The sequence below is a fragment of the Pristis pectinata genome, chromosome 11 (genome assembly GCF_009764475.1).
Source record: "Pristis pectinata isolate sPriPec2 chromosome 11, sPriPec2.1.pri, whole genome shotgun sequence".
Classification (NCBI taxonomy): Eukaryota; Metazoa; Chordata; class Chondrichthyes; order Rhinopristiformes; family Pristidae; genus Pristis; species Pristis pectinata.
The window spans coordinates 51,875,802-51,890,012 of NC_067415.1; the positions used below are offsets into that span (position 1 = coordinate 51,875,802).

The window sequence follows — 14,211 nt, forward strand, 5'->3', positions numbered from 1 at the left end:
ACACTCTTGTGGTTTAATACAAGGATTAAGTAATTAACAGTGTGAAATACTGTATAGTAACAAAATCAAACTGTAATATGTGGTGGAAAGTAAATTATGAGCCATTTTGTATTGACTTTTTGCTGTAGATGTCAGAATAAATTACTGATGGCAATCTTCTAAAATTTAAAAAATTGGACAAGTAACTCACTGAACTAGTTTTCAATGATTTTGAAGGATACAATCTAGGTCTTGAAAGTGCTGCAATGTAAACTTATAACCACAGAATTCAGGTGATAAAATTGACATTACTTCTTTTACTACTTATTCAGTGCAAATTCTTATTGAGCAGATTTGAATGAGGAAACATTTCTACAGATGCATTTCTTGTAGCTTTCATTACAGCCAGGTTTGTTGTAACAAGAACCAAATAATTAAAGTGGCACAAGTATCACGATAACCATCTTATTTTTAAAATGCATTGCACCATAATTGCACTTCAGGGTTTGCTTCCCATATCCTGCTTTGGCAGTCATTTGCAATGGCTTTTAAATTTAAAGGAACAAACTATATTCCAATTGATGCAAAAATATTATCAATATCATCTGCATTTGGCACATGTAGAGATCCTATTTCTGATGGGTGCGGCATATTCTTCAGATTCTGATCCTGACCAATGTCTCCAACAGGTTCAGCAGGCATGTTTCTAGTAATAGCGTGTCTCTTGACAGAAGCTCGTCTGTCACAATCAAAATGTGGGATTGTATGCAACTTTCTGCTCTTTTTCTTTGCATTAAGTCTAAGGTGTTTTGCTTTCAGCAAAGACTTCTTCCTTCTTGACTGTATCTTGCACAATTTTAGCCGTCTCTTGTGGCTTATCTTATACTTCTGTAGAAGGGTCATTCTGCTCAGACGATTTTTGAATATTTTGTCTTGTTGGAATGTTCTCTGGGACTTCCTGATGAGATATTTGCACACGGAGGTTTTTATGAAACTGGTCTTCTTTGGAAAGCTGAATGGTAAAGAAACAAACAGTTTCAAAACATGACAAAACACTTACACCTCTGGCATAGGTCTGAATCTAGTTTTGATCCACTTGTTAGCTGAAACAGTTGTAAATGCAATGAATCAGACCTTCTGCCTGCGACTCTGCAAAACTGTCTATCATTCAGTTGTGAAAGAACGTGTCTAAATTGCAAATTGGAAAAGTACAAGCTGGGTGAGGGAGAGAGAAGGGCTGAGGGAGGGTGGGTGCACATGAATTAGCAGTACCATTCAGGTATTGCAAAAGCCAGCTTTCAAAGCAAGTAGTCCACCCATTTATTTCCCTCCATACACTTTGCTCCCACTCCTCTATCCCAACTCCAGGACAGCATATTAGTAAGGAAATAATAATTGACTTCTGACTAATTCAACAAGTGAGAATGGCCTAAAACAATTTAGTGTTGAGCAAGCTCTCTCCGTCTTGAAAGCATTTCCAGGAATTTCTTGACTACTTAATAAAGCTGTAGAGCATGGAAATAAGCCTCTCAGCCCACCAAATCCATGCCAATCATCACCCATTTATGCCAATCCCATTTTATTCACCCACATTCCCATCAACTCTTCCCAGATTCTACTACTCACTAACACATTAGAGGCTATGTACAGTGGCCAGTTAACCTACCGAACAACATATCCTTAGGACATGGGAGGAAACCGAAACACCCGAAGGAAACTCATGTGGTCACAGGGAGAACGTACAACCTCCACACAGACAACGCCAGAGGTCAGGATCAAATCTAGGTGACTAGAGCTGTGGGGCAGCAGTTCTATTAGCCGTGTAACTGTGCAGCCCAATGTATAAAGATCTTTTACAATTGCAGGCATGAGGCAAAGAGAATAACTGAGAAAACCATTGTCATGAATCTTCCTCAAAAGTCATGGAATTTATTTAATTCATGTAGCACTATAAATCACTTCAAATAGCACCAGCTCAAAATTTTTGAAATAATTATTTTCATCTGCCTTTTGGCAGTATAAAAACTATCATGTGACTTATGCAAAGCAGCAATTATGACCTACAAATTTGACAGGAAGACAAATTATTTGATTATTTTGTTTTTAAATGCAGGACAGCAAAACCATTGACAAATGAATGCTGCAGCTGAATGTTTGAATGTCAAAATGCTATCAGCACAATTTTAATTCATCTTCTCTAACCCCGTCCCATCAATTATACAGACCTGTAGCCAAGGGATTCCACCATCTTCAGTTTGTGACATTTCAGATACTGATTTCCCAAATAGCAGCTTTCGTGCTTTAGTTTCCTTTGCCTGAACCAATGGAATATTCTCTTAAGTTCCTGAGACAGTACACTTAAAGTCTGTGCTGCAGTAATCCTCTCCAAAAACTCATTCAGTGGAACAAGTAGCTGTTTACTCTTCTTCACTCTTTTGCAGCTAAATTCTCCCTCAGACTTATGTTTTTTCTAGAAAAACAGAACACCTTTTTATATATTAAAGACAGCGTGAAATACCTAGAGCAACAGACGTATTTATAATTAATCTTTCTTACTGCAGTTATGGAATCATACTGACCACGGAAAAGTTGTGACTTTGAGTCTGCAGAAACTTCTTTTTACATCCAAACTGTCTGTCAGTTCCTTTAATATAAACAGAATAATTAGTTCAATTCAATTCCAACACAATTTACATTTGAAAAAAATAATTATACCACACGCAAGTGCCACCAGTTGTGAAAAACACATCAGGACAGCATGTTACTCTGGCAAGAACTATCGTTTAGATATAAAACAGTACAGCACAGGAACAGACCCTTCAGCCCATGATGTATGTACCAAACACAATGCCAAATTAAACTAATCCCTTCTGTCTGTGCACATAATCCATATCCCTCCATTGCTTGAATATTCACGTACCCATCTAAAAGCCTCTTAAACGCCACTATCATACCTGCTTCCACCACCACCCCTCGCTGCGCAATCCAGGCACCTACCATTGTGTAAAAAAGGTTGCCCTGCACACCTCCTTTAAACTTTCCCCCTCTCACCATTAATCTATGCTCTCTAGTATTTGACATTTCAACCCTGGGAAAAAGATTCTGACCATCTACCCTCTCGTAATTTTATAAGTTTCGACCAGGTCACTCTTCAGCCTCGGATGCTCCAGAGAAAATAATCCAAATTTGTCCAACCTCTCCTTATAGCTAATACCCTCTAAGTCAGGCAGCATGCTGGTAAACTCTTCCACACCCTCTCCAAAGCCTCCATAGCTCTACTGTAAATGCAGCAACCAGAACTGCAACATTATATAAAAGCTCACCAATTTTACAGAGTCTTTGATCCTGTACAGGAACACCGATATCCAGAAACTGACTGGTGATTTTAGTGACGTTGTTGTAATTCATTTTATTTTCATCTAATGATACACTTTGATCATCTGCCAATAATAAGGCTTCAGGTTCCAAGAACAACTTTTCAAGTAAACTTGGCTTTCCCAAAGGTACTCCAGTTATCCGAGATGGAAGGCTTGGCAATTTAGTTTGTATTCCCTTGATCCAAGAAAGACCAAGCCACTGCTTGAGGCTAACAGGGAAGGAAAAGTCCTTCACAAAAGGCAAATACTGAATTTTAGATACTTCACTTATTGCCACCAACAGTTTGTCATATAAAACATCCAGATAGATTAAGATTCTTTTAAACAGGACCCTAGAAGGGAAAGCAAAACACAATTGTAAAATAGTAGCTACGAATCTTTCATTAAAAATATTTACTACAATTAACTACAAATAAAATTTCCACCAAATGAATTCTTCACTTACCACAGTCTGCTGAGAATTCCTGTCATAATCACATTTAGGACTATGTATTGTCCATAACGAAGAAACTGAGCAGTCAAACTGCAATATGGTACAATTAAGGTAACCAACAATTCAGGATGTTTTTAATGGAGCATTAGGTTAAGATCAAAGAATTCACTTCAATGGTAGCTTCCTGCCAGCTGTTATTAACACACACACTGCTGTGTCTTGAAAATAAAAATTTAGTCTGACACTTCCTCACAAAGAGACATTAAAGAGAGGCTCTGTTTGGTCTCTCAGGAGGAGGCTAATGGCCCAGTGGTATAATTTGAAGAGCAGGGTTTTATTTCTGGTGTCTGACACCCAGGGCATTTTATTCTTCTCTTGAACCTTATAATTGCCTTTGCTTTGCAGATTGCTTGCCCCATCTTAGATGAACTTCAAATTCCAACACATCAGAAAGACTGAAGCCAGCAGCTTTGACCCCTGCCATGAGTATAGGGGTGGGGATGAAGGGTGGTGCAATGTCATATAGGAAATTAACTGCATGAAAGTTTTAAGTTGGGGCACTGAAGCAGTAGATTCATCCTTAAACTCCAAGCTTTTCCCTTATTAGTGAGCCAAACAATTTGGAGTTTAGTTTATAACCACCAGCTGAGCTTCTGATTCTCTTCCTTTCATTAAAAGTATTCACCTCCATTTCCTCAGCATAATCCAATTGGCCTGCCTAGTACTAAATTCCCTTTTCACACGTTTTCTGATTCTGGATTTGAGTACTCAAAGGCTCTTCTCGCCAGTCTCCAATTCACCATAAACATCAACTTATTTTAAACTCTTCCTCTCATATTCCACTCAAGTCAAAAATGAGCCTACTTTTCAAGCATCTACTTCTTCCCCACCCCTCACTTCCAATCACATGGGCAAAAAAGAATTTTCAAACTGTTTAAAATATAATTTGTTTCAGGTTCTTCCAAAATTTTAGCCATTTCATCATAAAAACAAATTCAAGATTCGATTATACATCACAAGGCAGAAGTGAGTGTGGGTTTAATTGCATGGCTGATAGTCAAGTAAAGAAGGAGAATTTGGCAAATGCCACAAAAAAACAAAAAGAAAAATACCCCAGGACCATATACATGTCACAGCAGGTACTTCAGAGTAGTTGTCAAGGAATAGCAATTAAAAATAAGCTCAATAATTTCTGAGGTCCATGATACATAATCAAATACCCAACAATTGTTTACTTTTTTTTTGTCAAAAACACACACACACATACAAATCAATATCACAAAGCAGCACTTTTGATGAAGGTCACTGATGAAGGAGAGGTGGTTTTATTATAAGCACCAATGGCCCATCAATTTTCAGATTGAGACACTGCACTACATGTAAGCACCGGGGAAATGGCAGGAGTTATTGTACTCAAGGATACAGAAATGCTTTGGAGCACATATCCATCAGCCGCAGTATCAGTTTACTACCTCCCAATACTTTCAGTGACATCCACTCCAGGACTGGTTGGTTGGGTACCTGTTTTGGACGACAGCTTTCCAGCTTACGCTTTCTGATGACTCTTTCAAAATAAAGATCAAAGTTACAAAGTGCACTTTTCAAATAACATGTACTTTTGCATTTGTTTCAAAAGTTTACCTTGAACATGAGTTGATCAGACTTTGAATTGAATGTTTAAGTTGCATTTTGTGTAAACGCTTTGCACATTGTTCAACCTAATGGGGTAGATAAAATTAAAATTATTTCATGAATGTAATGTATGAATAACAGTAAGTGAAATATGATGTGTGGGTGAGGAACTCTTGCTGTATAAATTTCAAACCTGAATTTAGTGCTTTACTCCATCTTTTCCCTTAATTTTCATAGTAATAAACTATCCTTGAATAGTGGGTTACAGAAAGAAGTACTGTAGTTAATGTAATGTAGTTAGTTTGATGTAGTATTTTTGCACCCCAGCAATCATGCACTCAATTGAGAATTATCACAAATCTCTGTACAAGGATACTAACCTGCTTCATGACAAGGTAAGATTTGTGCTGATGCAGCCTGTTATGGAAAGTATAAATCACTGAACGCAGGACAAGAAGCTCCACTGAAAGGGATTTATCAGTTAATACCCTTATGGCATTTTCACAAGCAGTATGAAGATCAGTTATGCAGCTGTCTGGAACAAAATAAAGTGCAATTCTGTTACTCAATTCATTTGCAACTGAAATATTTTTAGCACTTGATTCTAATCACCATGAATGAACTCAAATATTAATCAGATAATACTCAGTAATTCAGCTAAGGATTAAATCCTAACTAGGATCGGTCCAACACAGGTTATTGGACAGTGTTGTATAAAAGTATCTGCACCTGACAGTAGGAGGTGGAGGATCTACTACTTAGGCATGACTTTCTTCCGATTCCTCAAAAGGCAAGTCCTAAAATAAGGGTGCAAAACTAGTACATCAATAACAGCTCCTCCCACTAACAAATCATTTTCAATTGTAGCCATGCCACATTTTGAGTCTACATTGGAAATGATAAACAAAAACTAAGCAGGCACAGTTTTAAAACAGGAATTTTCTATTTTCATTTAGTGTGCTTTAAAGCTGAAATAATTTAGAATTAGTAATAACAGAATAGTAAAAACACATTAGAAGTAATTTGCAGCTTGACAGGGACGAGCACACCCCCCCCCCCATCCTCCTGCCCCCAAAGTCAATATCCTGGGGGCTACCATCAGAAAATGAATTGGAATAGCCATATACACAACGTGGCTACAAGAGCAGGTCAGAGGGTAAGCACCTTTGCTCCATCAGTCGCAACAGCCAGGACCTCCCGACAGCCACCCACTTCAATTCCACATCCCATTGCCATACTGACATGTCTATCCATGGCCTCCTCTACTGCCACGTTAAGGCCAGGCACAGGTTGGAGGAACAACACCTCATATTTCACCTTGAGAGTCTCCAACCTAATGGCCTCAACACTGATTTCTCTCACTTCCACCCCTTCTTTTTCTCCCCCCCCCACCTCCTTTGTCTTCCCTTATTCCTATGGCTCCCTTCCCCCGCCTTGATGACCTGCCCATCTCCTCTCCTCCCCCATCCTTTATTCCATGGTCCACTGTCCTCTCCTACCAGATTCCTCCTCCTTCACCCCTTGGCCTCTTCTACCTATCACCTCTCAGATTATTACATCTTCTCCTCCGCCCACTACTTTCCCTCTCTCACCTGGACTTGCCTACCACCTGAACTCAGCTATCCCATGTCTGTGTGTGCTCCTCCCCCTCCCCCCACCTTCTTATTCTGGCTTCTGCCCTCTTCCTTTCCAGTCCTGATGAAAGGTTTTGGTCTAAAACGTCGACTGTTTATTTCCCTCCATAGATGCTGCCTGACCTGCTGAGTTCCTCCAGCATTTTTTGTGTATTGCTCCAGATTCCAGCATCTGCAGAATTTCGTGTCTCAGAGGGTAGGAATCCTGTGGCTAGTAACTCACCTCCTAACTCCCCAAAGCCTGTCCACCATCTACAGGCTCAAGTCAGGAGAGTGATGGAATCCTCTCCGCTTGCCTGGATGAGTGTAGCTTCAACAACCCTCAAGAAGCTGGACACCATACAGGACATAGCAGCCCGCTTAATAGGCACCCCATCCACACCCATTCACTCCACCACTGACACACAGCAGCAGCAGTTTGGACCATCTACGGGATGCACTGCAGCAACTCACCAAGTCTCTTTAGACAGCACCTTCCAAGCCCATCACCACCACCAGCTTGAAGGACAAGGATAGCAAAAGCATGGGAACACCACCACCTGGAAGTTGCCCTCCAAGTCACACATTATCCTGACTTTGATATGTAATCACTATTCCTTCACCATCGCTGGGTCAAAATCCTGAATTCTCTACTAACAGCACTGTGGGTATACCCAAATCTCAAGGACTGCAGCAGTTCAAGGCGGCAGCTCACTATCACCTAAATGCTGGCTCAGCCTGTGAAGTCCACATCCCTTGAATGAATACAAAAAACGATTAGAGGAACATCTAATTAGTAGCATTACAACCTTCAAAACTCCACACTGATCAAATCAGCCATTCCAGTGTTATATGACTCTATAACCCATTTTTGAGAGAGGAAACCTGAACACCCAGAAGAAACCCATGCGGTCACAGGAAGAACATGAAAATTTCACACAAAAAGCACCGGGGGGGCAGGTCAGGGTTGAACCCATCTCTAAAGCTGAGTGATTGTCGCTCTACCAACTGTGCCACTCTGCTGTCCCTGTCTGGGAGGAGCTGCCCTCGTGGAGTCCTTGAGAGCTTCACCATTGATCTTCTTGTTGCTACACTTCTGTTGATGCTGATGTTTCAAGGCCACATTAATGGAAATAAAAACATGGATTAGACAATGATCAGTCCAGCAGTCAATGGCACCAGTTATGGAGCGGGTAAACATGTTTGTGGTCCTTCACTTGGATGATAATATAACAACTGGTGCCAGTGCTTGGAACCGAGATGTTGCCATGATGCATTGTGGTTACCCCTCCAACGAAAAAGGATATTCTTTATGACGAAGCTGTACTTCATGCATTTTTCCCAGGACCCCACTGGAGTTAGCCTTCCCAACTCCTTTCTTGCTGATCATGCCTTGCCAGAGTGTGCATTCTTTCTCCTACTGGCGTTGAAATCACCCAAGAGGAATAGAATTAGCACTGTAGTTCGATAATCTTACATCAGTAGCAAAGTAGCCTTTCTTGTTCAAAGCTGTTTACCGCACAGATGCAAGTTCTCTTAAGATCTGAGCCAATATCAGGCCAAGATTGACCTCACTGTACTTTTGTTCGGAAAAAAAACGGTTCCTGATTTGACGAAAGATTTGATTGGGGAAAAGCAGTGCACGTCTAGGTAAGATGCTATCATTACAGGGAGGTGCGCAAGACAAAACTCGGGTCAAATGGGGAGGGGGTCGGTCCCCATTTTCCTGCTTTCACTTAAGTGGCTCCCACTCTGCATTCTCCCTGACAATGTTAAAGCTTCCCGGTTTAGTCTTATAAATAAGACACGGCTCCCACGTGGCTGTGATGACCGAAGGTAAGCAAACTCCGGACGTGAGCAGGTCTGCAACGGCCGCAGCGAACAACAACGGGCGGGCCCGCTCCTACCTAGGTCGGTGCAGGCGACGGTGAGGGAGGCAGAGCCCGGGAATGGAAGGTCCGCCGCGTTCCAAACCTCCGCCGCCATCTTCCGCGACAGGAAGTGCCCTCACGTTCAGCCGGCGTCTCATCCAACCACAGCGGCACAAGCAACAGGGGCGGGCTCCTGGATGTGTCCTGCAACGAGATGCTGGAGGGGCGCAGCCGGTCGGGCAGCGTCTCTGGAGGGGCAGCTGAGTCCCTCCGGCATCTTGTGTGTGTTGCTCCAGATCCCAGCATCTGCAGAATCTCTTGCGTCTGCGGATGTGCCCTGCAGTGCGATGATCAAGCCGCACAGCCCCAGCTCCTGGAGCGGAGGCTTCCACCCGGGACGGGTGGGTAACAACCACTCTGTGGGGGAGTGCCCCCCTCCCTCTCCGTCAGGGGAAAGAACTTGGTCATCAGGTGGGAGGGGTTCTCTGTGTTGTACATCATGCAGAATAGCTCTATACATTATTGCGCTGCAGCACTTACCCCAGCCGTCTTCTGTTTGGAGATCCAAAGTGGAACGTGTCTGCAGAGATGCAGAATACAGATCTCCAGAAAATGTGCCCAACGTGGCCCTCCTGCACAGACTCTGGGTTCACAAACACCAACCACCCCTTGGTGCTCAGGTTTAGCTTGTCCCTGTTGTTGCAAAGGATGAGCCTGGCCTTATTGCCACAGACGTTCTATTCAATTGGATCGTGTGGTAGCAACTGTCCTTTATTAGAAAAGTTGGTGCAGAAAAACAGCTTTGACCACAAATCAATCGGGCAGTGGTCTGCAGGAAATATCCTCCAGTCTCTGCAGGAAAACAGGAAGATAGGTCTTATCTGATGTTCCAGGAGCAGACTGTCAAAGTCATTTGGCAGAATGCCTTATCACCAGAACTCTCAAACAACCACCGAGACCTCACTTAGAAAGTGATGAGAAGGCCCTCCCAGACAGATCTTTCATGCACAGCCAGCATCTCAGTTCCACCACATACCACCCTCAAAGTGGCTGTGGTGCAGAGGAGATGATCAGCTAACTCCTTTGTAGACTGAGTAGTCTGAATGAAGGTACAGAAAGGGATGCAGTGATCTTGCAGCTTTGTTACAGTGCTTAACAGGTGGTTCCCAGGGACATACTCAAAGACAAACATCTTTCTGCTTCTGAACATCCCCAATTCTGTAAAAGCCAAACTTTGGTTTGTCTGAAATTTGGTGATCTTCCAGTGCAAGGGACCATCTGCAACTGAATACTTCCAACTGGTGCATTCCAAGGTGCAGCAGTACATGCTGGGAGATGCACTGAAACTTGCTGCAGCTGCTGCAAAAGCTTGGAGAAGGCCACAGGTCAGGGTCTTTTCGCCACTGAACATTGAGGGGCTAACCCTCTCAAATTTCCAAGTGAAAGAAGGGTTGGAAATGAAAAACTGATGTCATGTTGGTATAATGTAAATATTTTAAGTATACGCTTTGGTCCAGTGATTGAAGACAACTATTATCTACATATGAATAAAACATGAGTCCCACTTTGCATTGACAACCTTAGATTGTATGCTCAGCTCCTTGAATGAAGCTTTAATCCCCAAATCTTCTTACTTTAAGGTTACACAAATAATGCACCGACATCAATTTTTTTTAAATTGGAAAAATATCTGTATTTAAGAAAAATGGCAATTGATTTTCCTTGGACAGATCTCCAGACTATTCAATACCACACAATTGATAACTTAGTCACTTTCTTCTAAATCTTGTCAACTCTTGTTCATTGAATGCATTTACAAATGTTATGAGGTTGGATCTATCAGTTTAATTTTATGTTTAAAAGTCCTGTTCTCTATTAGATGGTACTTTCACACATGGACTTGGCCAAGTAAAAGTCATTGAAAGTAGGCAAAGGCATAAGTAACTTCAGCTACAAATTTACTATAACTAATATTACAAAATGAAGAATGGAAACACCTAGAAATGTTCAAGCTGTGCAATATCAACATAGTTTTATGAAGGGGACATCATGTTTGACCAATTTCTAGGAGTTCTTTGAAGAAGTACCATGTGTTGGTAAGGTACTGCATCAAAAGTTATGGAAAAAAATATAAAATCACAGTGTAGAATGTAACACTGGCATAGTTAGAATATTGGCCGGCTAAAAGGTGTTGGAAAGGAGGCATAAATGGCCTTTTACTGTTTGCCAAGACGTAACAAGTAGTGTGCCACAGGGATTGGCTTAAACTCTTTTCTAAATCCAATATTTGTATTGGCTTGCCCATAGAAAACAGAAGGTAGTGGCGGAAGGGTGTTATTCTGGCTGGAGGTTCATGATCAGTGGTGTTGCACAGGGATCAGTGCTGGGGCCTCCTCATATATTTTTTATATAAAAATAGCCTGGATGAAAATGTGGGTGGGTGGGTTAGTAAGTTTGCAAACGACACAAAGATTGGTGTAATTGTGGACAATGTAGAGGGCTGTCAAAGGATACAGCAGAATATAGATCATTTACAGATATAGGCAGAGAAGTGGCAGATAGAATTTAATCCAAGCAAGTGTGGTGTTGCACTTTGGGAAGTCAAATATAAGGGGAAAGTATACAGTTAATGGTAGGGCCCTTAACCACATTGAGGTACAGAGGGATCTTGGGGTCCAAGTCCATAGCTCTCTAAGAGCGGCCATGCAAGTAGATCGGGTGGTAATGAAGGCAAATGGCATGCTTGCCTTCATTGGTCAGGACACTGAGTATAAAGTAAGTCAGTCACGTTGCAGCTATATAAAACTTTGATTAGGCCGCACTTGGAAGTATCGTGCAATTCTGGTCACCTATTACAGAAAGGATGTGGAGGCTTTCGAAAGGGTGCAGAAGAGGTTTACCAGGATGCTGCTTGGATTAGAGGGTCTGAGCTACAAGGAGAGGTTGGACAAACTTGGGAAAAGATTTTCCGACAGGTCAGTAACAAAGGATCTAACCTTAACTAATTATCAGAATGTAGAGTTTAGGAATAGTTTCAATATGAATACAGGAGGGATATGAGATTCCTTACAAAGAACAATAACTAAGAATACTACTTAAAGGACATAGAAAAATATTTGAAAAAATATTGGTGGATCTACATGGGTAAAAAGATGGAATTTAGTGCATAGCTTCCTCAGAAAGACAGTATAGGCACAATGGTGCCTCCCTATGCTTTAAATTTAGGATACTGAGTCTCATCTGATCAAACTTGAATTCTGAGCGATGATACAAATAGTGTACAAAAGAAAAGCAGTACCTGCTGTAAAAACATCACAGTATTATAGAATATTTATTGTAGATTGCCAGAAATTATCCAGAGCTCATTACAATCAGTAAATGTTATAATGTAGGGAGAGCAGCAGCCAAATGGTACTGCAGGCTCCCACATTCAACAACGTGATAATGATCAGATATCTGTCTTTGATATCGATTGAGGGTTAGATATTGACTAGGACACAAAGAATAACTTTCCTGATCTTTGAAATAGTGTCAAGGGATTTTTTTACATTCATGAAGCAGAAACAGCTTCACTTTATTGTCCTGTCTGTAAAGCAGTGCCTTCAACAATGCAGCTATCCTGCAATATTCCATTGGTGTGTCAGCTTAGGTTGGTGCTCAGGTCTTTGAAGCAAAAGTTGAATCCATGACTTCTGACACAGAGGAAAGAATGCAACCAAAAGGGGTATCAAGTATACCAGAAGCTGACATTTGCAAGTACAAAACATTTGTTCTTCCTAGATTTGACCTACTGTTACAAACCAGCAACAAAAGAAACACACTGAGTCATGATTCAGTGTTAAAAACTACTTTATTAATAACTACTTACGATAATAAGAAAAATAAAAGTAAAAATGTTAGAATGTTAGAAGTAAAAATGTTAAACCTTGAACATTAACCCCAAAACTAAACTCATCGTGTGTGTTGGCAAAGTCCCAAACTCCAAGTCCAGGAATGGTTCTTAAAGTTCAGTTCAGCCAGCCATAAGGTGAAACATGAGCAAAGGCTTCTTCAACCACCACCGTTGTCTGAAGATAAGACATAGATGTAGAGAGAACAGACAGTAATTACGAAATCCAAATGTTCCACGATGGAACCCAAACGACACCTCAGTGTTTACTCGGTAGTGACTTCCTCACCCCGAAAAGCATCCGTATCGTGGCCGTCCACACAAATAGCTGTTTCCCTCTACAGGTCAGCAACAAAGTGAACTCCACTGGATTACTCCCAATTTCCATGTATGGATTGTAGTAACAAACACAGTTATTGTTTCTCATCCATCGATAGAGAAACTAGCAGGCTGGTGTCTCTCTTTTTTTCTCTCTCTCTCCTCTGACTGACTTCTTCAACAACGTCATTACATCCTTTATCTTCTGTTGACGTGAACACGCCCCCCCCCCCCACACACACACACACCACTATCCTCTATCTTAAAGGGACATTCACCTAGTCCGTAACACCTCCCACCTAAAAAGAATTTTTTTCCAAGAAAAAAATTTAACCACGCATACAGTTAGTAATATTAATAATTATCATTCTACACAATTACAGAGTATCAGATTAGTGAAGATTCATGTTTCCCATTTAACATCGGGAAAGACAATCAGCGATCACATTATCTTTGCCTCTAATGTGAGTTATCATGAGGTCAAACTCTTGCAAAATTAAACTCCAGTTTAACAGCCTTCTGTTTTTGTTTTTCACTCAGCTCAGAAACACCAATGGGTTATGATCTGTATACACAGTCAGTGGTTTCTGAGCGGTGCTAACATATACACTGAAACGCTGCAAGGCTAAAACAAGTGACAGTAATTCTTTCTCTATGGTAGAATAATTCTTTTGATGCTCATTAAACTTCTTTGAAAAGTAAGCTACAGGTTGGTCAATACCATCAAGGTCACCTTTCTGCAACAACACAGCTCCTGCAGCTTTATCACTGGCATCTACTACTAATGAAAATGGCTTTTCAGCGTCAGGTGATGTGAGCACAGGATGGTAGCATAAAATGGCTTTCAGCTTCTCAAATGCTTCTTGACAAGGATCTGTCCAAACAAACTTCACTCCCTTCTTCAGAAGATTAGTTAGGGGAAGAGCAATATCAGCAAAATTTTTACAAAATGTACAATAATATCCAACCATTCCCAAAAATCTTCTAACAGTTCTCATACCTGTGGGAACAGGGAACTCAGATATTGCTTGAACTTTTGCCTGAACAGGAGCTAACTTGCCTTGGCCTACAACATAACCAAGATATGTCACAGTGGCAT

General features: G+C 41.2%; 1 protein-coding gene across 3 annotated transcripts; it reads right to left on the bottom strand.

The window, feature by feature from the left end:
* Positions 1 to 267: 267 nt before the first annotated feature.
* On the bottom strand, positions 268 to 9,175 carry nepro (nucleolus and neural progenitor protein). 3 transcript variants are annotated; one of them, XM_052026361.1, is made up of 9 exons: positions 8,942 to 9,175; positions 5,802 to 5,956; positions 5,431 to 5,507; positions 5,213 to 5,353; positions 3,802 to 3,879; positions 3,303 to 3,688; positions 2,559 to 2,623; positions 2,205 to 2,449; positions 268 to 991 (listed from the first exon to the last, which is right to left on the bottom strand). In XM_052026361.1, the coding sequence occupies exons 1-9, from the start codon at positions 9,018 to 9,020 to the stop codon at positions 547 to 549; spliced, it is 1,671 nt and encodes a 556-aa protein (XP_051882321.1). In that variant the 5' UTR covers positions 9,021 to 9,175; the 3' UTR covers positions 268 to 546. The 3 variants fall into 3 exon arrangements, with proteins under 3 accessions (XP_051882321.1, XP_051882322.1, XP_051882323.1); XM_052026362.1 differs by lacking the exon at positions 8,942 to 9,175 and adding an exon at positions 8,512 to 8,672; XM_052026363.1 differs by lacking the exon at positions 8,942 to 9,175 and adding an exon at positions 7,844 to 7,865 and having other exon boundaries at positions 5,802 to 5,952.
* Positions 9,176 to 14,211: the final 5,036 nt, after the last annotated feature.